Below are 23,870 nucleotides of genomic sequence, written 5' to 3'. Positions count from 1 at the left end.
AATGACCTCAATCCCCTGTCCTTGTCTGAAGTGAAAGGGGTACAGTAGATAGCAGGCATTTACCCCTGTTAATACTGTACATACATGTACACTGTACATTTGATTTGCTTTTGTGTTGTAGATGTTGCATGTCTTTATGAGTAATAGCTATTTTTGTAAAATTATAGCATCACATTTTAATGGTCCTTTATGTAATTATTCACTTGCAAAAAGTAGCCATGTAATACATGCGAAGAAATACAAATTTAACAGTGCATCACACATTTTGACAGTTAGAAGCAGGGTCGGCTCTAGGCATAGGCAAGGTTGGGCTAAGCCCAGCCAAAAATTATGCCTTGCCCACCCTAACACCCATTTTGCTATCTGAGACAGTCCTATATTTTTCAGGAGAGATATGAGGCATTTTATGTGATCAGTAGTTGGATTTATGTGTAGAGTTTTGAAAACAAAAAATACACAGAGCTTTGAAATTGTGTGTAAGCAGTTGTAAATAGTGCAACTGTACTAGTAATAGTGTAATATGTTTTATTTGTAATATACTGTAGATGTTTGCATAGTTTTTTGTGTAGCCTTGGTTGAATGCAATGAAAGATAACAAGTAGATCCAATTCGCTTTGCTATATTGCCCACCCAATATTTTTACCAGCCCACCTTAATATAGTAGGCCAGAACCGGCCCTGGCTAGAAGTGTCAAGAAATGATTTCTTAGCTCATGTTAGCTCATCGAATTAAAGTTGCACCCACAAACTTTTTCAAACTAAATACGTACACCTGGAACACAGTACTCTCCATGACTGGCGATCTGCCCTCCTTAGTAATTGTTAAATGTTGCAGTGGGCCCTTACTCCCCAGTGACTGAATACACGCCTGAAGCCGCCCTGGTAAAGGGAATCCAAATTATGTGACAGGGTGTTAAACTAAACACTATATGGCTATATAATATTTTACATCGCACAAGCTTTTTTCCAGACAATTAATATTCTCCTAACAGCCAATTCCCTTTGCCCCACAACAGACTTTAATAATAAAACCGTTACAATGGCAACAGCTTGAGATTCCATTATCTGTTTACTGCCCGTTTTGCTAGGCTCGAATAAAATTAATTAAATTGATTCTATTTGAATAATAACACACCCCATACGCTCCTGTTTGCCAGTCCCAGGTGTCAGCACAGAGCTTTTGATATGAGAAAATCTCATCGCCTTTTTTTGTTGTTGTTGTTGTTGAGTTTTTATATTTTAGAGGGAGCCACTGTGGCTTAAAAATCACCCCTCTCTCCTTGGCTTAAACATCTCCAGAGTAAACCCTTCACTCATAGTGCTTCCTTAAAGCGGGTGGGGCTGACCTTTCCTGCACGACAGATAAGGATGGAGCAGAGGACACAGCACTGATGGGGGAAAAAAGGGGGAGGGAGAAAAATGATAGAAATAAACAGTACTGTTAAAGAGACAGACAGAGGAAGAAAGAGGAAGAGGGATGGAAAGACAGACAGAGAGGAGAGTCAGACAGAGAGACTGGAAGAAGGGATTGCTTAGATTTCTGGAGATAAATGGAGTAACAGAAGAAAATGGGGGGGGGGGGGGGGCCTTGCCACCTTTTAATGGCATCGGCCCCCACAGCATGGCTCAACCAAAAACTCTGTAGTGGGACGCTGTGTAGAAAAGTCATCCACGATCACCTTCCAACACCCAGAGGACCGATGCTGGCTGAATTCTCAGCCTCAATCCACATGAGGTCCAGTAAAGCTTTGGGGGGTTAAGTACTGAAGTACAAGCACACGTATGTGCAAGCAGGTGTGTGTATTTTGTGATTAAACGATGATTGAGCCCACTGAAGTGGAGTGTGTTTGACTTTGTTGTACACCTTCCTTAGGGGTGTGTTAATTACTGGGTTCGCAAACAACTGTGGCACGAGCAACCTTGTTTATTGCAGAGAAGCTGAAATGTCAAATGAATAATCTGCTTAATCATTCACCTCCACTGGGGACCATCTGCTTACACACATATACACACAGTGCCCAGGAAAATAAGTTTCAGTCAATTGAGAGAGAGAGAGAGAGCCTATGTACACTATCATTAGAAAGAGGCTTAGAGAATATCAGATAAAGTGCTTCCAAATGCCAGATCCTCCCAGATTCTTGGTGACCATGTTTGACTGTGGCATTTGAAGAGTCCAAAAATTGATGGTGAAACTATCAGGTGATTATTTCAACCTGTTTTATGCCAGACTTTTGCCCTTGTCCAAACATTTCCCTTAGTTTCGTTTAATGGGTTTTGTCCTCCTGGTTAAATGTCCAGTAGCAACAAAATATGTTGCTTTCCCCTGAACTTCACGCCCAAAAAATCATAAGTATAATTCCTCGCTACGCTATGTCCTCCACACATACAAGCACAGTTTATTAAACTAGAAAGCAGATAATAAATAAAAAGCCCTCACCATTTCCAGCAACCTTCCATCACCTTCTAATGCTTACCTATTGCATCTCCCCACTACTCAGGGTGACCTTTGCTGCATGAGTAAGCTTAAACAGATCCTCTCATTTTAGAAGTATACTGTACAGTAGGTTTCAACATTGACTATAAAGCGCTCTGCATATAGCCGCCAACATCAGTGCGCCAACACCTTCTGTCTCTTGCCCATTCACACTGACAAGTATTCAATAAGGAATGCATTTTGTTGAGCTGCGCCGACAAAAATAGAAGTGTACCGTAATTTATACGGCAGCGACATAAAGGGTTCGGTGGTGGTGTTTCGCGGTTGTATTGAAAACAATGAAATTGAATGTCAATTGAATTTCGAACGCAGAGTTTCCCACACTCATGTCGCCGTCGATGTGCAGAGGCCACCCAGACTTGTGCGGTTCTGGCCTAGACTTGGGGCAAACTCACTGGACCTTCACTGGACTCACTGTGCCATATCAGGGTCAGATCTGTTTGACACACCAACCTCATGTTTTTCTTCACCAAAGCTCTTCATTCTTTTTTTCTCTCTCTCTCTCAATCTACAGTAGAATAGCTCAATTCACAGAACCAATTTAGTGAACCAATGGCGAGGTTGATTGTGGGCGTGCTGCTCGGTGCTTTCACTCCAAGCATTGCACGTCTCTAAATGGTCCAGGGTCACAGCCGGTAATGGCAGCACAAAGTCATGTAGAGCCTCGACGAGACAAAGCTCTGTTGGGGCGCGAGTCACGCGAGACACAAGGAGTGGGAAAGGTCAGCGTGGAGTTTTAAGGTCCACTTCCATTAGAGAGGACCTCCAGAGACACATGTGGCCAAAGCACTACTGTAAAAGGCCAGCCCGACCCGGATACAGCTGGATATCCATTCTACGCAAAAGCAGAATTGCTGCAAGCAAAATTCTATAAGACACAGTTAAATAATTGATCAGTAAAGGCAATACATGCAATACTGTATCATTACGGGGGCCATGTTTGAAATGAATGGGATCAGCATCAAGTCCAGTATCAATAAATGTTATTCTCTGTCACCATCTTATGGTCAAGGTGTTTGGCGTATGCTTTTGTCCAAACCGACTTGCATAACATTTTACAGAAGAACATTAACAACAGACAAAAAATAAAGAATAATGCAGAAGAATACAAGAAGTGAACATAATATGTCGTATCAAATGACAGTAAAAGACGTAATGACTGTAGCACCAGCTCCACATGTTCCCACATCATTTACAAGAGTGAGAGGGAATGTGCTGATCCTGCTGGGACCAGGCTGCTGTAGCGTTGCCAGCAGGCATCATTAGATTTGAGATAACTGGGATTTATCTACTGAACTGCATTCACCGAATAGAGCTTTCTGAAAGAGACTCCCTCAGTTGTGTAATTATTACATTATTAGAAATGCCTAGTCACCGGATTATGAGAGGATATTCCAGAAATCGCATGTACTGTAGTACTGTGAAGTAAACATAAAAATGGTTGTCAGGCAAAATCTTATATTTCTTGGTATAGTGCTAGTCTTAAAGTCCCTTCAAAAAAGTAAGATGCAGCTGTCATTATTACCAGTAACACTAAAAAGAACAGTTGCTCAAATCTTTTTTCCCACTATCATGTCTGTGTAGCCTTTGCATTTACCTTAAATGATGCCATTAAATGTGTCTTTGAGAATGATGCTGACAGTGTTGCAGTGAAATATTTTGACGTTTTTCTTTGTATTGGCTCTTGGAACATGCAGGCATGAATTGCCCCACTATTTCTTTGAAACAATCCACTTCACAATCCACAAATGGCCCCTATTACTTTTCTCTTACACAACCTCAGTGGGTTTCTCCTGAGGAGCCCTGGCAGTAAGTCTCTGAGCAAATTATATGGTATAATGGCCCTATATAGTGGGAGAAGCACATTCAGGGCTTGTCTTCTGCTGTCTAGTGCTAGAAATATCTATATTTCAGTCTATATTTTACTCTGAACTTTGTACAGTCATATCCATTCTAAAACAATTCCCCTGCTCCAATATACTCCCAGTCTCTGAGTTCTATTGAGGGCACTCTTTGGTGGTTAGGATTTGTCAAGGCTAGGCAATTGTACTTATATAGTGCATTTCATGCAGGGTAATTCAATGTTCTGGGTTCAATGCAAAGAATAGTAAATAAAAGCATAAAAAAGGCAGTAAAATAAAAATAGTTTACAAAGTAAAGTACATAAAATAATCCAAAGACATAAAAACACAAAGTGCATTTGATTAACAGGAAGTGTCTTTGATTGACAGGAAGTGCATTTAATCAGTTAGCCAAAAGCATCTGAAACCAGTTTGGTTTAAGTCTAGATTTAAAACTGGCAACAGCTAGGACATTTTTAATGTCATCAGGAAGTTGGTTCCAAAGCTGGACCACCAGCTAAACCAGGTTTTCCAACAAATATTTCTCCTCAGACCTTAGAAGATGTAAAGGTACATCTTTTTGGGTCCAATCATTACATTAAGGGCGCACTAACAACATAAGCTAGTGATTTAAGTTAGATGCTTTATGCTAAAAATAATGATGAGGCTTCAGAGAACCTGGTCAAAGCCCAAAACATTTTTCTTTTGTTTTTATTTTGGTGTTGCACAAATGGTGGGTTCCAATGTCTGAAGCTTTATGACAGTCCTTTACATTATTCTACTACAAAGTGACTTAACTCTAGTATATCATTAGGCAATTCCTCTGTAGGAGAGAGGGTGGGAGGACTGTTTTGTTATTTTGTCTTGTTTTGGAGTTGCATGGATGATGAGCACCCATGTCTAATGCTCTCTGGCACCCCATATGGTTATTCTACTGCAAAGTGACTTGAGTATATCATTAGGCAATTCTGCAGAAGTCCACTGCCTTTCTGCTCTGATATCTGCCTGGCGGTTTTATATTCAACAATGGCCGTGTTCTACCTTATAGTTACTTAGTGCTTTATTCCCCCAATGTTTTATTCAACACCTCTCCACTAGCCTTAAGCATAATTGTCAAAATCCCAATACATATAAAAGCCATTTGTCAGATCCAACTCATAATTTGGTCATGGCCCGGGGCTGGGCTGGGTGGGAGCTGATCAGGCGGAGCACCGTGAGCATTAGGAAACGTGACTCTTCCTACTCCCTGTCTAACACCTTAAAACCTCTCTGCCCACACACAGAAAGCCCGACTCGCCCGGATAAGAATAGCCAAGAAGGGGAGCTCCACCGCCTACCTGCAGACCAAACGCAACGGGCTACTGAACGAGCTGCTGGATCTCACGGTGAGGGCGGTCCCATGGGAGGGCGGCCTGGAGGGAGGGCTGCTGTCTGTTTCCACCTGGGTGAAAAGAACACTGACAGGGCCTCTACTGGAAACAGTCAACGCCTGTTATCTTTGACTGGCCTTCCGTTTCTCTTTTGTCGGTCCGTGTGTGTGTGTGTTTGAATGTGTGTGTGTGTCTTTGTGTGTCTCTGTGTGTTCAAGAGTCTCTCCTATCTGGTCAGCCTTATCAGCATGACTTGTTAAAGGACTGAAACCCCTGTGTGTAACTCAAACTCAGGAATAAAAAAAAAAAAACATAAAATAGTTCAAGATGATTTATAAATTTATCAAACTCTTAACACTGCGGTATCAGAATCATGACAGATTGACCTTGTTCTCTTCCTCCATCAGCTGTTGGTGTTTCTAGTGTGTTTAGATGTAAGCTTTGAGTCATATTGAATACAGCATTATACCTGTGATGACCCACTCTTGAGTACAAAATGGTATCATGCAAGAGTGTGGGCTGAGGCTAACTGGTTAGCATGCTAACTTGTATCTGGGCAACACAGACCATAGGCATTTTTTTCACATTCTTTTGCTATGTCTGGTTAATTTCTGAATGTTTGAAACTATTTTATACATATAGCAGCTTGACATAATACATTCAAGGAAAGCATGGAAAACATTTGACTTAGTGTCTGGTGTTTTTCTACCCTCACCCTGCTCATGAATACAATTCAACATGTATACATTACAATCTAAACTACTTCAAAACCCGTATCCATGCTCAAAGACTGCACATCCAATTCAAATACCACTGAAAGACAGAACACAATGTTAGCTAATTGAAAAATTGAGTTGTGTGAGTTTGGTTGGTTTGGAGCACCCTGCCTCTCTGTCTTTGGCATAAGTGATTAATCCCCATGTGCCAAATTCCAGTGGCAGTGACACCATTTTGTTTGGGCCTTTTCAGTTCTGTGCTCATCTCGGGTGCAGCGTGAGGTATAGATAATGAAATCAGGCCAGAGGACTCTCTCACTAGCTCTGTTTTAATTAGGAGTTATGAGAAATTAAAAAGTCCCTGGTTATCTCATGGAAAAGTACCAACACCCCCATCTCTCCCTCTCTCTCTCTCCCTCTCGCTCTCTCCTTTCACTGTCTCTGTTTTGCCCCATGCTCTGACTCTCTTCCCAGTGAATGTCACACCAGATGAAAGGAATACAGGCTCCAATCAGAGTATGATACAGCCAATTAGCTTTAATTAGCATTTGATGAGAGCTGCCTAACACAAGCAGGGAGGAGAGGAGGGTGCATTGATCTTTCTGCCATAATCATAATGTTTCCTTTGTGGGTGCCATGCAAAGGCTTAGTGTGTATGCTCATCAGCAATGTTAGACATCCACAGAAGTTGCCATGTTTCCGTTATCGAGCCATTAATTCCCCTTTCTGTTCATAATACAGTCAGTCTGAATGAACAGAAAGTAATTATATGAATCTGACTCATGAGGTGTTTGACTTCATACTTTTTTTTTATTTATGGATGGAGCTGTCAGCTGTGTTGTGCTTTGAGATATACGACCTTGCCATGGCCGTGCCATTGTGACATGTGCAGTAGAGTGAGGTGTCACAGGAATAACGTCGTACAGGGCAAGTTTGGCAACAAACAGAATGACTTCGGCAAGAGCTGTCTTTTTCTGTCCGGCTTCCCTCTTTAAAGGCTTCCAAAATACCATCACACAACCTCCGGGATCTTTGATCTCCATCGTTTGTTATACTCCTACACACGTCCAGCCAGAGGCCTTCCTCCTAGGTTAGTGACGCATTGGCTCAATAATGCATTCACTGGACCGAGACTCCTCTCGGATGAGAGAGAGTAGTGTGAGCCAGATATTCAGAGCATAGCGCTGCTCCCTTGAAAGTCTTTGAATCTGAGGGCAGTCTGTCAATATTGATAGACCTCTATGAATCCAATTTTGTAATCTGTGTATGAAAGTGATCCTGGCTTCCAATTCATCAATGCATTACAGTCCAAGATGACAGATTTGTATTATGTTATAATGGCAAAATGGACTAAATGGATAAAACAGCACAGAGCACTGGCTATATAGTTTGGCTACTATGTACTAGTGCCTTTATACAGTATGTCTCATGTATTTAACGTATGTTTATTGGTTGATTCATTGATTTATTCATTGATTTTTCATTTATATATTTGTTTGTTTATTACATTTTTCAATGATGGACTCTAGAGTTCTGTTTGGCAATGCACAGTAAGTGCTTATAAGATTAACCCTTAAAGGTGTAGGTTTTTGAACGTTCTAAGTTCCGCAACAATTGAAGGTTCTAAAATTCTATGTTGAATTCAATGAACCCAGATATTCTTTAGAACGTTCATTTCTCAACATGCATGTGTGAGAACGTCTCTGTGTTTGTGTATCTGTGTTTCCTGGTTGTGTGTGTGTGTGTGTGTGTGTGTGTGTGTGTGTGTGTGTGTGTGTGTGTGTGTGTGTGTAGGCCTCAGAGGTGGAACAACAGCATTTGAACAAGACCTCATCCCTGCTTGAGAGCCAACATCACCACCTATTGCACTGTTTGGAGAAAACTACTGTGAGTCATTCCCTGCTCCAGAAACAAAATGCAGTCCAAATATGCCCAGTCTGTTGCTCTTTAAAGTTATTTGATTTCCAAAATGCTGAATCACCGAGCAGTTTGGGTCTACGCGGTTATTCAGCTGAGTAGAAAAGCTCAGGAGGCAAAATAAAATCAGATAATGGCTGACTGGAGAGTTTCTCAAAAGCCTTTTAAACAGATTTCATGTAGGCCCTTTAGAGCTCACTGTCGGAAGGAGAAAAAACATCAGGCTGTTTTGCAAAATAAGCAGAAGCTCATGGTTAAAACTGTGTTTTTGCTTTTGTCTGACTTATCATTGTTAGTTGCTTTGTTTCTTTATGTATTTCATTTCCTTTTGTCTCTTTCACTTTCTTTTTGTTTTTGCACCTTTCCCCATGTGGTCCACCTCTACTCCTTCCCTCTCTACCTCTCCTCTCTTTCTCCTTATTTCCTCCCTTCCCCTCTCTCTCTCTCTCTCTCTCTCTCCCTCCCCTTATCTCCTCAGGGCCACGACTTTGTGGATGAGCAGCTATTTGAGCAGAACTGTCTGGAAGGGGCCCTGCAACCGTACCGCTCCCACTCCCGAACCCCCTCCGGCTCCAGCCAGGACGGCCTGACGGGCACCTGCTGCTCCCGCAGAAGCAAGAGGGGCTCCACCCCCACCCCGGTGCCCAACGCCAGCCTGCCGGCCCTGCACACCCAGCCACACATGCTCACGCACACGCTGCCAAAGTCGCCGGGCCTGCAGGAGCTCAGCGCCATCAACATCCAGTGTGCTGAGCAGCAGCTCCACAGCAGCAGGTCAGACACTCACATTACGCCTTGATGCAGATGCGTTTATCTGGATGATGTATAGAGTGCCGTGGAGACATAGTGTCTAGTCACATTTCCAGCGTAAAAATTCAACATTTACGTTCATATGGGGATAATAATGTTAATTTCTGGGTAATTTAATAGTCAAGCTGCCAAGATATACATTCTCGGGTGTTGTAACGTTCATAATTAAATTGATTTAAATCGCTCGATCCATCTCTTGCTACAGGTTTCCTGAATATTTAAACACGAGTGTAGATAGGATTCCCAGCTCGCCTCTTGGAATTAGTTTAAAGGTCCTCTGTCTTTCTATTGTGCGTATAAATCTACCTGGAATGATGAGCTGTAAGGCACCACTGGCGACACACCAGGGTGTTTATCAGCCATCTCTAGCCACCAACCACTCAAATTCACTTTCTTTGTAAGTTTAGACATAGGTTACAGTTATACATTTACACAACAGGCTGTAGGGGTAGTTTGGAACTCATGGCTGGACCTATGGACCTTTGCGAAGACAACAGTAGTGAAAAGGTTTGCCTGTCCTCTCTGGTCCAGTGTAATAATACATGGTTCCCTGGCTGCCCTTGTGTTTTACTGTATGTGCACCACCTGGGTAAGAGTGTGGACAGGAGGGACTTTATCTCCTGAAGGGTGGCTAAAGTTCACAGTCGAACAACAGGGGAAAGGGTCAAGCGGGTCGAACGGGTCATCTGGGCCGCGAGAGGAGCAGAAGCAGAGCACTGGTCCATCCATCACTCCCACAAGCGACAACGCTGTGTCAGGTGGCACTGAGCAACAGAAGGACATGCACAAAGACAAAGGCCCACCGCTGACCTGTCCTCACAAAACTGTGCTTCAGTGGCATAGAGGGCTGACTTTTAGCTCTGTGTTACATGCTATGGAAAAAAACAAAACTTAGTATAGTAATCAACACTTTTAATTCTTGCCTCAGTTATTTTGGATACCTCTAAATCACTGAACTGTAATGTTCCATTTGTTGCTTTTTGTGATTTTAATTTGCTTGTTGTAGTCATGATTGTGGAATTTTGCTACATTTATTAGCATTGTTGAGGCTTTGCATATTTAGCAGGTACAGTAGCAACAGCAAGTTGCAGCTGTAGCACTGATATGGAAATGCTAACCTATGTGTATTTGCATATTATACAGCCAATTGGATTGCATTTCATCTGGCCACATCCTGTAGGTCAGAGGTCAGATCATGCAATACTTTTAAGAAACACTAGAGGGCAGTGTATTGCTACCTGAGTCTGTATACACCAGTGAGTAATACGTCAGTGTATATACATTGACATTGAGGGTGTGGTGTCGTGCTACCAATTAAAGCCTCATTGGTCTGAAAATCTTTAGAGTGCAATGGTAAATAAATGCTGTCTAAAATTATTCTGTCTTCCTTACTGCTATTTTCTCTTACCTACTGCTTTGCTTCTTTATTACCAATTTACAAAAAAATATATTGTTTTTTATACTAAAAATCATTCAATGGTAAACATCTTTGAACAGCCACTATTGTTTCTGAAGGCCGATAAAGTGCCTGGGTTGATGAAACAAAAGTGTTCATTCAAACAGGAGTTCTGGCTCAGTGCTTTTGTTCTCCATTCACGTGTTATTCTATTGCATTTGTTTACAGACACATCATGGTTACTGTTGATAAATCCATTGTTTTGGGTGGCATTGAAATCCTCTGTGTGTCCTGTTCTCCCTCTAGTCGCTCTAATCTCAACATGCAGACCAATGAGGTGGACCGTCGCAACACCAGACAGCAGCTGCAGCAGGTCACCACGGCGATCATCAGTGTCCAGACCCCAAGCACGGGGAGCTCCACCGAGGAGGACGACGACAGCCACGGCCTCCCCAACCCCGGAGCCAGCGTTGTGACGACGGCCAGCTCGAACATTGTCAGGGTGTCGGCCCTGTGAGAGCACGACCACCGGCATGACCGAGCGTACAGCACAAAAGCACTGTGGGGTTGCGAGCTTACGCAGACCGCCCGGTCCCCTTCCACATCATGGCACACTGACACTATAGGGGCCACTCTGTTCATGGACAGCGTGTTGTGGGGCAAAGACGACAAGAGAAGGTGATATGGAGAGAGAGGCACAGAGGGGGCCCATGACATTGGTCTTTGCTTTGCACATCGTCCCTCTCTCTCTGTGCAAAGTGACTTTGTGTTCCTGATGACCATGCCAACCATGGGGGGGTTACAAGGTGCATAAGGTTCATCAGGTATAGCTGTGGAAAATAAGTCTGTGAGTAGCAAAGACTCGGGGGGGGGGGGGGGGGGGGGGGGGGGGTTGTTACTGCAAGTTTGATTGTTCTTGTTTGTGTCTCCTTTATCATTGTACAGTACATCACAAAGATTTACTGTGCCCTGCCACCGGTATCCTGCTACTTTATTCTGTGTGTTTTGAAAAGTCTGAGTATAAGTCTGTATGCTGTCGGTGTGAGAACAACATATCAGGTGAACATGAGATTGTGTACATTTTGCCTTTCGTTCAAAGTTATCGATATAGATACTGCCTGTCAGAATCAGTTTAGATGATGGGTTTTTTTTTTCAGATTTAAATGTTTTTCTCTTTCTCTCGCCACTTTCTTTGAAAATCACCGTGTTTGACATTCTCTCATATTGTTAAGGATTGTTACCAGTGGAACATTTTAATTAGCCATACGTATAACACCAACTAACAGCAGTTATCTAAGTTGTTCATCATTATTCTTTAAAAAAAATTGTGAGTTCCATTACTTTAATCTGCTGTAAATCTTTTAGCAGTTCAGTGTTCAGTGCAATGCCTGCAGGAAAACCATAAAGATTTACGGTGTATATCTTTAGCCCTTTCAAATGTGAAAAAAGAATATGCATTTCTCCTGTCTATTTAGCAGTGATGGATGTGCAATGGACACTTTAACAGGTACTTGTGTAGTTTCCACAAGATAAAAGTTTGTTACACTATGGTTTGTTGGTTATGTATTCCTATTACATAACAACTATGGTTGGTTATGTATTCCTGGTCCTTCATATTTCTACAAGGTTCTGAGTGACTGTTGCATTTTGCAGTGATTTTAAATCATGACCTTTGTCCAAAAAAGTAACTTAGTCAACATATTAAGAACATGTTGCCTTTCTCCAAAATATATACTATACGAGTCGTGGGTTGGTTGAAGTCGGTGAATGAAATGTAAAACAGTGGCTAATGTGGTGAAATAGTCTAAATGAATTTTCTCACATTCCTCGTTTGCTTGTTATGGTGTTAATTGCATCAGCTCATTCTCATCATTATTTACTATAAACACACCTGTCACAACAGTTGTTCTCTGACAAAGTGGTATTTGTGTTCAGGTTTGTCATGTTCTGTTCTATTAGCAATTTAAAGGCGGTTCCACTTGCGGCATTTCTTACCACATCCGTTCTGAAGTTTGCCTTCCTTTGAACCTGGTAGAATAATAATACAGTATGTGTCTACAGCTGTGTGTGGGATGTTGGACAATGACAATTGTTAAGGGGAAGCGGCACTAGAATACACAGCTTGTTTCTAATGCTTGCTGAAACAAAATCTTGCAGTATTTCTCCTTACACCCCTTAAGACGAGCATCCTGTTATTTGTGATGCCCTCTCATTTTGGTTGTTTCCATAAATCCTGTTTCTGTCTGTCTTCGGTGTATATTCTGTCAGATGTTGGTTCTTCTTTATGACTTTTGTCCTGTGACATGTCTGATAAAGATTTAAAGTCTGCTGCAGAATCAGAATCATTCTTTCCTTAACTGAATTAACTGCATTTCTCTCTCTAACATAAGATGTGTTCTGTCACTCTAAATTATATGCACCTTACAACTGATATTTATAGTTATTACCATAGATATTATAAAGCTTTATAATATCTGGTTATTACAAATCATCCTGCTAAATTGCTAAATTAGCATTTTACATCCTGTATGCTAATAGAGAGCTTAACTGCATGAATATTCTTTCATGTATGAAAAAATTAAACAGCAGAGATTCCAAGGAGGATTAACTGTAGGCCTACACTAAAACTCACTTTCCAAAGTACAGTACAAGTGTGATATCACTGTACAGTCAATGCAAGGAATTTTTTAAAATTAAAATCCCCTTTTCCTGATCATCATCTAGTGTGCGCCACTCATGAAACAGGATGGATGCTTGGTATCGGTTTATAATTGAGCTCAGGGGAAAATTGTCTACATGTAATGAGGACTTGCCTTCTCACAAGAACTTGCAGAGGGGAAAAGACGATGAGGGAAAAATTATTTCCAAAGACAACTGACCCATTTACACCACAACAAAGCAAGCTACACGCATCTACTTCAGAGTCTATGCTTACGAGTCCTCCCAGAGAAGAGATGCTTTAATTATGATTGAGGTATTTTGAGCCATATAATTGGAGTGTGTCCATACAGCAATGCATTTGTCACCATGTCCATTACAAAGCCATCAGAGAGGAGACACCATCTCTTCACTCACTGGCAGAGAAAAACAACAGAAGGACAGCTGTAGGCAAAAGAACAGAGTTAGAAACAAAATGCAAACACACCCTCTGCTAGTGAAATAGTTGTTCAGTGTCTTTACCTCATCTTTTCTTTTTACTGCTACATTGTTTTAGCCCAGAGAAAAATGTCAGGGTGTGCAGTTTTCTGCTTCTAAGGTGCCGATGAGTACTTTTAAGCAGATGGGTCTGTCCTTCTAACCGGATGCTGTCACACGTTTGAATGTAACCCCCAAATACCCACGCAGCTAATCGAGCCATATGGTGGGGTAAATTGGTGCGGGGATCAAACCAAGGACAGTCCATCCTCATTTAGGCCTACTTGTTTAAATTCTATGACCCTTACATAACTTACCCAATTTCCTCTGAGTTGCGCTGAGACCATAATGAGACAACAGATGTTCTGTTTGCAGCAGTTTGTGTGGGGTTGAAAGGTGTTGACAATAAAGTTCCTCTCCCTGACCATGGCTCCTACACTACAAGGAACATCACACATGAACACAAGCAGCCTTCTAAGGAAACATAGCCACTGAAACACTGAAAACAGCATGTTCATGTCCCTTCCCTTAAAATATTTAGCTTTTGTAATATCCCTTTTGTTAGTGGGCGGCACTGGGCGCGAATAAATAATTAATGCGCTCGTTTAAAGCAACCGAAGATTGATAAGACAGATCTTTGGATTTTCAATAGGAAAGAGGGCAGTGTGGGCCTTGTATACGTGCTTCGCATACTGAGCCTCTGTCGCCGGAGTGATGGATCAACATAATCATTACAAACAATATTTACGAGTGATTACTCCAAATTGCTGTCAATAAAAGATGCCCCGGCATATTGAGATGTTAAACGTAATCAGAAGGGAATGACCCCATCAAAGCTTTTTAAATTACAAACACTCTAATTAAAATGCTGATGATGGAAATGCACAAGGACACATTGTGAAACAGAGGGCACCATTATGTTCTCACTGCCGAGATGGAACTTTGAAAAGCCCAAAATAACCAACCTGTTTGGTTAATTGAAGTGTTTAGCCTCCTTCTGTTCATTACTATAATGCTGACATTATGTGGAATCAAATGTGAACTTTCATGCACTTCTGTAAACAGATGTGTATTTAATGACTCTTTACAGATAGGCATTTGGCCAACTTCTATATAGTGTCTTGGAAAGGACCAATTATTATACCTTCTTGTCCTAATTTTGTAATGTTGTATGGTATGCAAATAAGTTGATTAGATGTGTGATGGTATGCATTTTTAAATATTATGTATAGCATAGATAATCATAAAGTGCATTAATGCACTCATTAAGTGAAGGCACAGGATTATGAAAAGATAATTATACATCACATTAGGAATAGATAATAACAAATATGATTACAATACTGATATATTCAACATCCATCTCATTTTCAAATGCCAAGGCTGTTTTACATAAAGCCATCAACATATATTCTTAAATTTGGAGAAGTATCATGCATATAACTACTCACTCACATGCTTAGGATCTGGTGAGCCACTACAAATGAGTTGTTACAGTAACCTTAAATGTCTCCAGAGGGTGCTGTTTTAACATCTTTCTCATTGTTTGGGCATCAACAAAAAAAACTGACAAAATTGTGTTTTAAAACATCTTAATATTTAAATAGTAATTGCGATTTGTGATTGTTTTTTTTGTTTTTTCAAATATTTCCAAATATCATCTCTAATCTCATATGTCAGTACATGTGTATGTTTATAATAAAAACCTGAATAGACACATCTGAGTTCACGCTGAAGTGCTACAAATCTACAGTGATCAGCCTCAGTATAGCGAATTGAAGGAATGGCTACATGATATGATTTGTCATCACATCATTTCTCATTCTTCTTTATTTTTCTTTTTTTTGGAGGGGGTTTATTTTAAGCTACCGCACCATTTGTCATGAAGTGGTCTGGTCAATCTGAACATCATTAGCAGGCTAATCCATAAGCTTACTCACATTCCAATTGCATAAGACTGTGTCTATCAGAGCCTTTGTGGGCAGCAGGGGTTCCTGTTTTCCATTGAGGGGAGAAAGGGGTCATTGTGCAAAGCTTCTGAGCTTTAACTGATGGTGGGCTATTTGATCACATCCCAGATTTCAAAGGTAAGAGAGGTCACCTGATCCCTCACAGTAAGAGGGAGGTAGGGCTGGTGTGTATGTGTGTGTGTGTGTGTGTGTGTGTGTGTGCGCGTGTGTGTGTGTGTGTGTGTGTGTGTTTCTCTCTCTCTCTCTCGCTGTGTGTGTGTGTGTGTGTGTTTGTGTGTGTGTATGTGTGTGTGTGTGTGTGTGTGTCATTGTCTGGGGTGGTCAGAGAGGCAAGGGGTCATCTTCTCTTCTGTTAGGCCTCCTAATGTCTATGTCGATAGTGGGGGGGTATGCTATGAACTCAAAGCTTGGCTTAACCCGTTAGACCCTATAACAAGCCTCAATAACCCCTCGTCGACCCAACTGCCCTTATCCCACCCCCATAATCTACCATGTTAGCTTTACTTTCAAGGGAATAATTTCTCTTGATGGTAAGTGAGTAGATTTCTCTAAGTGGGGGTGGTGGCCAGTCTGGTAGTAGCATGTCTTAAGCCTCCCTTTTTTCTTTTTCTTCTTTTTCTTGTTCTTCTTCTTCTTCTCTTTCTTTCTGCCTTTCTTCAATCACAGAGGGTCCCTCCCGATATCTAGCAGTTTTATGACTTTAGCACCAAAGAATGCCAGATCGTTTTTGGAGTTGATGAGACATGCTGTAGTGTTCTGGGTGTGAAGCACAAGATGTGCATTTGCTGTTAACATATTGGTCCTGTCGAGCCTATCTAGGAGATGGCCCATCTTGATAGCGATAAGGGGCCATGTGTTTCAACTGGCCATAGGCATGGAGTGATTGTGTGTTTGACATGAGACACATGGCATTCTGTTATAGAACTGTTCTGTTACACAAGAATGCAAACCTGTTAGATTGTTTCTGATGGGAAATGTACTGTATGTTTCCACTGATGGAGTAAAATTTCAAATCCACTCTTTAAAAGAGCCTTTAAAGTATTTTGTTTTGATAGAAAAGGTACCTCTGTGTCCATCTGGATGTTGTACATGGAAGTATTTAATAACTAAATATTTGCCTTGTTCATTTTGATGAAGATTGTCCAAGTTGCATCGTTGGTGCTTTTGTTTGGTCTAATCAAAACTCCCTTGTCTGAGTTCTTTGCCAACACAACATTATTAACACAGATTACATTTCAAACAACAGTAGTTACAGACAATGATCCAAGTAATTGGCAGTGGAAACCCACCAAAGCCCTGTTTTGATATCTTTCATCACCATATCTTCGAAGAGACCTGGGGGGTATTCCAAGTACATGGTTTAGTGACAAACCAGAGTAAGTTAACTCAGAGTAAGCGGTAAACCTCCTAATAGAAGAGCTGTATGGCTTCATTCTCCTGACTAAACAATGCCATAGGGCTCTTGTTGTAGGAGGTTTACCACTTACTCTGAGTTAACTTACCCAGGTTTTCCACTAAACCATGTACTTGGAATACCCCCCAGATCACTGGTGGATTTGTTTTGGATTTCACCATTTCCTCATTTCACATTTTTGTGGGAGTTTATTGGAAAATCCTCATTCAAATCTTGGTTTGGGTGGTTTCATGTGTTGCCAGTGGGCAAGTGGGGATGATGAAGTCACCCTTTGCCTGTTCAAGCCTAATATCCTGAGAGTAATTGTGGCTGTACTCTATTTGCATAAGGGGATATTTAGTGCCAAACCATTGCTACTGGTAGACTATTAGACCTTGGTTGACAGGGCTTTGGTCATTATGGATTTGCTCTTTGTTTTTCCAAGACCTACTTGGTTCATTTCTGTCTAATGGAGCCAACTCTGTATTGTATGATCTGTGGGGTGGGGACAGCCTTGCTCTTTATGTGCGCTATAGTGGGTATTACTGTGTTTTTTCTCTATTTTATCACTATCACTCACTACTACTGTCTAACACAATTTGCAAATAAATGTTTAAAAAATAACCTTGTATCAGCATGCACATTAGACATGATCAGACATGACCAATGGTAAACTATTATCCTAAATGTAAGCCTAGGAGCAAGTCAGTTTTTCTGAATAATGTAATAATTTTGGGGAACTATTGGTGGATTATCCAGTCTCACTGAGGCGTGGAAGGAAGGCGGGTCACAGGTATAATTATAATATATAAAGATCTTTTATTCGCTTTTACACTTCTACTGTATCTCCCCTTTCTCCAGCTCCTGTTCCCCTTGATTAACTTCCCAATCTCATAACACAGTATGAGTAACATAGTAATATTTTTACCACACATAACATATGTATGTATATGCAATCCAACCGAGTATCGCAAGAATTCGTTGTACTGTCACGTTTGGTTAATCTTTGTTGGGTTAATATTTGTGCTGGGGTTAATCCATCAAAAAAGTGAGCACAAGGCCAGATTGATAACAAATAATCAAAACCCAGATTGCTGTTGAAAAGGTGCAGTCTAGAATCATTGTGGAGACATGGAGAGGCTTGGTAGGTATTATAAGAACAATTTTGAGAGCTGTGAATGCAAATAAAGATGTTTCCATTGATTATTTAAAGTATTTAAAAGGGGTATGAATAATTTTGGACATGCCATTTTTCATAAAATGTTAAAAAGGATGAAAACACTTCTTTTTTTGATTCCATGTTTCTCCCACATTTTCTTACAAGCTTTTGGCATGTCATTTTCAGTCAGAACAAACATATTGGCCAAGAGGAAATCAACATTAAATCAATATTTAATTTAATTAGGGGTATGAATAAGTTTGTTCTTAACTGTACATAATTGGTAAGACTAGGTCATTACATGACTTTGAGTTACGAAATGCTGTGCACCACCTCTGCATACTGTCTGTAGTGTGGAAGTGGAAGCCTGTGTATCAGATACTGTATCATGACAGTTCTAGCCACCACAAACACAATCCCTTTCCACCATCCAAAAGCGATTAGATAAGAACGCCTCTATCACCTGTTGTTCATCAGGTGGTGCTGACAGCCCTGTATGATGTGCATTAAAAACAGAAAACAGATGAAATGGAACAAGCTTTCATGCTTAATGTGCCAGCAAAAGTCTCTGACGTGAGAGAACAGATGCCCCGACTGGGCCACCCTCGGAGGGAAGCCCGGAAACATAGCACACTCATCTGGACTAGTCAGCTGTCTACTACTCACTCCTACCCAGCCATCCATCCATTCACCTATCTATCTATCCATCTATCAATCTAGTCAGCCATTTTTTATCTATCTAAAACTCACCTATTCATCAATCCATCCGTCCAATCGTCCATTTTTGTGCCTGTCTGGTAATCATCATGTTCAGAATGATATCCAAAAATAATAATTGAATTAACAATTTGTCCATTAGCTGTCCAGAAGTGAAAATAGCCCCAATCAGCATGCACGCTCCACAAATACAATACAACACATCAAAGGTATTAATTTTTGGCTTTGTTATTACCGAAAAGAAAAAATGAATGGCTACTTACTTAAATGTGAGCACAAACTGTTTACTTGTTCAAAGTGTCCATTAGAAACACTAGAAAACTAGAAACTAGAAAACTAGAAAAACCAACAATTAATGTTTCATTTTCAAATAAAAATAATTTACCAAAAAGCTCATCTTGTTGGCTTGCAATCAATCCGGAACCACCTCTGTTAACTAACATTAGATTCAACTTCAATGTCATTGTGCAGAGTACAAGTACAGGGACAATGAAATGCAGTTCCACCTCTTGTATAAAGGTTTAGTCCATATCCAAATAAACATATTTGTATTGGGTTTACAACACTGTGTGTTCACTTGTTATTCAAACACTGTATCTGTCTTCCACAAAAGACACATTGAGACCCACGAAGTGACCAGAAAGCACTATGTAAAGAGACTAAGCAAAGTCTCAGACAGTGCTGCCAATGAGACAAAACCGATAACAAACCACGCAATTCACATGGCAAGAGGGGAGAGAGGGGAAGCCTTGGCCAAACCATACTCTCCACTCTCGAGACTTAATCACAATGACTAGTGAAATGCTGCATTTAATAATTGAAAGATTGTAAACATGTCAATGTTTCTTTGGAGACAAATAGCTTTCCAGAATGGTTGTAAAGCCAGAGGACATGGATTTAGCATTTTGTAGTGTGAATACATAAATGAAAATTGAATGAAAATAAAATAAATAAAGCTGTAAACACTCCCAGGTTGTGTGTGTGAATTGAAACCGTTTTATGTCATTCTGGCCTATAGTGGTCAAATATGTTTTGGCCACTATAGGCCTGGGTGAACTACATTATTAAAATTATAGATAGATAACTATATTATTACAGTAAGATGTACAAGAGTGAAAATACCATCATACACCACACCACACCATACACACGTACTTGCAACTTTTCAATAAAAACACAAGGTAGGTGACCAGTCCTCTTTATGTAACTGCAGATTCATGGAATAGTAAAATAATAGTATAATCATAGACACATATGGCATAGTAAAAGTATTGCAGATACAAACTAATAGTAATGGTGTTTCTATAAATACTAAACGTGTACTGTAGCTGTTAGAGATGTTTGTAAAAGTCCCTCCCAGCATTAATCAGAGCACAGCACTCACTCTTCCACATTGCATCCTGCTGCTGTCATACGCCGGAGAGCAAAGTGAATGATTCTATTTAGTTTGCTGGCTTTGCGCCTAAATGCAAATTCATCCCTTGTTTATTTCTCGCAGGCATTCCCCCACAGATGAAGACTAATGTCAAATGGTTTCAGTCTTGCAGACGTAAACATTAAGCACGAGGGAACGTCTTTTGCACTGAGAGAGAAAGAGAAGAGAAAGTGAGTTTGTGTTTTAGTTGGTCAAGCACCATCGTTGTTTTAAATATGACATATTCAGTGCATTCAGTATCCAAATCAATTTCTGACAGTGCACTCTCATTGGTATTTCTTTCTAATTCACAATTATTATCAACTGCTTTTTGCAACTGCTGTAAAACAAAAGGGCAAAACGTTAATATTACCAAGGAGGAGGCTGCCTACTGTACATATCCTTAGAGAAGTTAAATTTTTGACATTCTCTCTGGCAGTTGTTTTTGGACTGTGAGGCGGTTGAAAAAAAGAGAGAAACACAATCCAGTGTGAAAAATGGGCCTTTTTGTCAGACACAACACAGACATTGTCCCCCGGGCTGGTTTTGTGAAAGGCTATCTCGCCTGTAGCTACAGACTGCTTAAGGTGAAGAGGTTCATGGCGGTTTTGAACCCAAAGGCTTTTCAGAACTTTTCCCTGTCTGTCTCCTTGGCTCGCAGCCAACTCATCTACTTGCAATCAGCCACAGTATTTTGTCACTTTCAAAACATGCACAGTTGGAGGAATGTTAAAGCTTTTCAGAGTCAATAATTATTCACTATCAGATTCTAGAGTGCATCGATATTTGGAATTGCAGTTATGCAATATAAAACACACAAAATAAATGAGTGGAGAGATCTCATCTCAGCTATTCTAATGAAAATTATACAAATCTGTGATATAATTTGGCCATATTGCCTATTATTCCCTGAACATCCTGGACATGTAACATGTGTTCACACTGAGACACACGTGTTGGACCTCTCTCTCAATCCCTGTTCCTCCCCGCGGTGCTGCTGGGTCTGTTTACATACGATCAGGGACCTGGGGTTACGATCACTATGGTGCGCATCAGCCACGCATTCTATCAACAGCCCGAGGCCCAAGAGCTGCTGTCAAACAGCTCAAGAGCCGCAGCTCCTCCCTAGCAGAGAGATGAAGGGTTTGAAGCACCATCCTCTGCTAGGCAGCTTTTCTGTTCAATGTCCTTGGGTAATTGAAGCCTAAGGTTTCAGAGAGAAAAATGTGGAGTGCTATTCTTCTTTTGCATTCCAACTCATCTGCACTGCAAAGTTGTGTCAGTCGGAAGAGTTGCAGGCCAGAGTTCAATGGCCTGTGTCAGGTTGCATGGTCTTTACACTATGTCTTCATCACAACATGATTTCACAAACATTCTCAAACTATTTCATTCATCATCCATTGCAATCACCTCTATATAATCCATCAGAAAATTAGTATGCTATGCTAGGTTATGTTTAAGCCTCACATTAATAATCATGACAAATGCACATAACATGCATTTAAAAAAAAAAAACGAGGGCTGTCTAAGAATTGCCTTTGATTGGACTCCCTATGTTGGCTACAGTAATATCACTGGTCCAGATCTAGAATGTTTTCAATCTACATTACGAACTAAATTTGAGTTACATTTTTTGTTGAAAGGTCAGCATCTGCTTGATGTGGATTCATTTCACCTCCTTGATAGCAGTTGGGTCTCAGGTAGTGGGGCAGATCTGGGCCAGATCTCCAGTCACATCTGAAGCAGATTTATTGGCCGGAATCCTGAGTCCTCGCCCTGAGCCTGTGACTCCCTTACACGCACCTCTGCCTACTGTACACTTCTGTCCTCACTGTGTGATTGATCACCTCCACCACTTCCTGCTCTCTCTGCTACTGTAAGGCCTTTGAAGTCCCAAATGTAGCCTACTGTATACCACTCTCCGTTGGCCACTTCTCGCTCTCGTTAAGTGCAAACAGGCTTGAGAAACAGTACAGATGACATGTCTACTCTGAAGTAGACAACTGGAAAGAAGACATTTGAAAAGTCTTTCAATGCCTATAGATAAAAGTTTGTCAGCATCTGCTGATAACAAGGTATCACATATCCGTGGAGAATTTGAGACCTTGGGAAAGTTTCCTTAGAAATGGACGTATATTTCCTAGATGAGAGCTAGCAGACCGTTTTCATTCTTGCAGTCTGGTTTCACTTACTCCAGCTAGTCTGGCTAATCAGGCTAGTCATCGGGAAAATAGCATACCGGCACTGGATCAACAGTGCAAATCTGACATTCAACATTCACTCTCGAGCCTTTACTCCCTCTTATGAAACATAAACACAGCAGGGCTAAAACATCCCCGAAATTACCTTTAGCCTAGTGAGCCAGAACACCTAAGGGACTCTTTTTTTCAGTGAGAGAGAGGAGGCAACGGCCACGAACGATGTCGACAGACAGTGATGAAGAACCTTGTTGCCCTTAAAATGCTTTGGTGTGAGTTATTTTCCCTCTCTGGTTACTCTTGTCCCCAAATGCGCCAAAAGACTCCTGCGCGCCACAATACACAGATGGTCATGTGATTTAGCATGCGCTGAGCCAGTGGAGGCTGGACCGGCCGATGAGCCACATGTGATTTACGGGCGCTCAGCGGGAAGTTTGCACTCAGATCTCCCCGGCCGCGCAGGTGTTGAAATGGAACGAGTCGCCTCTCCTGGCGACCTGTCTGGAACGATGTGTCATACCGGTTGTCAGGGATCAGGGGATTCTGGGGAGGCGACGTTGTGAACACCGATGAGATGCTCCTCTGATCTCCTGGAATGGGGTTTTTAAAACAGCGAGCCGACTTTGCTTTGATCAGTGGTGTTATCCAAACTCCCTTATAATCTTCAGGAGTTTCTCAACTCAAAGTATCATGAGGAAAGATGTCATTCGAGTATTTTGTTTGGAAAGTTTTACTAGAAACATAACTCCTGTAGTATGGAAGCCCTAGCCCTGTGGCCCAGCTTTGTGTGATTAATTTTACTTAGTTTTCTTTGAGATTTTGACATATTTATGTCATTATCTTGATAACAATACATTGTTCATCATACAAAAAAAAAACATTATCATGCAGTGTCTTGTCCTGTAACATGGGCAGTTCAATTTAGTGTAGCAATGACTGAACATCACATTTTTCAGCACTGCTGAAATAGTTTGCCTTGCTGGAGAGAATATCCACATGAAAAATGTTGCATGAAATCACATCATATGATCAATCTATCACAACAATTTCTTCACAAGGCATCCATAGACTCCTGCAAGGAAGACCAAGTTGTAGTTGTGAAATTCCTTTGCCATTCCTATCCTTGTATCTTGAATTCTAGCTCTTGAAACTCGCCCTGTTAATAAAATCTCTCAGTTAATATTGCAGAATGTGCAACATAAAATGGAATGTGCTAAAAGTTTTTTGGATGCCTTTTAAAATGAACCCTTTTGAATATAAATGGCCGTAAATAATTCACCCAAATGATTTTATAAATGGCACCAAAAAAAGATTGGGAGCTACATGTTAAAATGAATGCTG

General features: G+C 40.9%; 1 protein-coding gene across 7 annotated transcripts in view; it reads left to right on the top strand.

Moving 5' to 3' along the window:
- Positions 1-11,404, top strand: part of LOC121707582 (potassium voltage-gated channel subfamily D member 3-like) — a 99,135-nt gene extending 87,731 nt beyond the window's left edge. For all 7 annotated transcript variants that reach the window (XM_042090246.1, XM_042090240.1, XM_042090241.1 and 4 more), the window contains 4 exons: positions 5,618-5,719; positions 8,215-8,307; positions 8,816-9,111; positions 10,850-11,404. In XM_042090246.1, coding sequence (XP_041946180.1) covers positions 5,618-5,719; positions 8,215-8,307; positions 8,816-9,111; positions 10,850-11,060 — 702 coding nt within the window. In that variant the 3' untranslated portion in view covers positions 11,061-11,404. The remainder of the gene's footprint in view (positions 1-5,617; positions 5,720-8,214; positions 8,308-8,815; positions 9,112-10,849) is intronic.
- The last annotated feature ends 12,466 nt before the right edge of the window (positions 11,405-23,870 follow it).

This window comes from Alosa sapidissima, chromosome 4 (assembly GCF_018492685.1).
Source record: "Alosa sapidissima isolate fAloSap1 chromosome 4, fAloSap1.pri, whole genome shotgun sequence".
In the NCBI taxonomy this organism is placed as follows: Eukaryota; Metazoa; Chordata; class Actinopteri; order Clupeiformes; family Clupeidae; genus Alosa; species Alosa sapidissima.
This window is presented reverse-complemented; position numbering and strand designations above follow the sequence as displayed.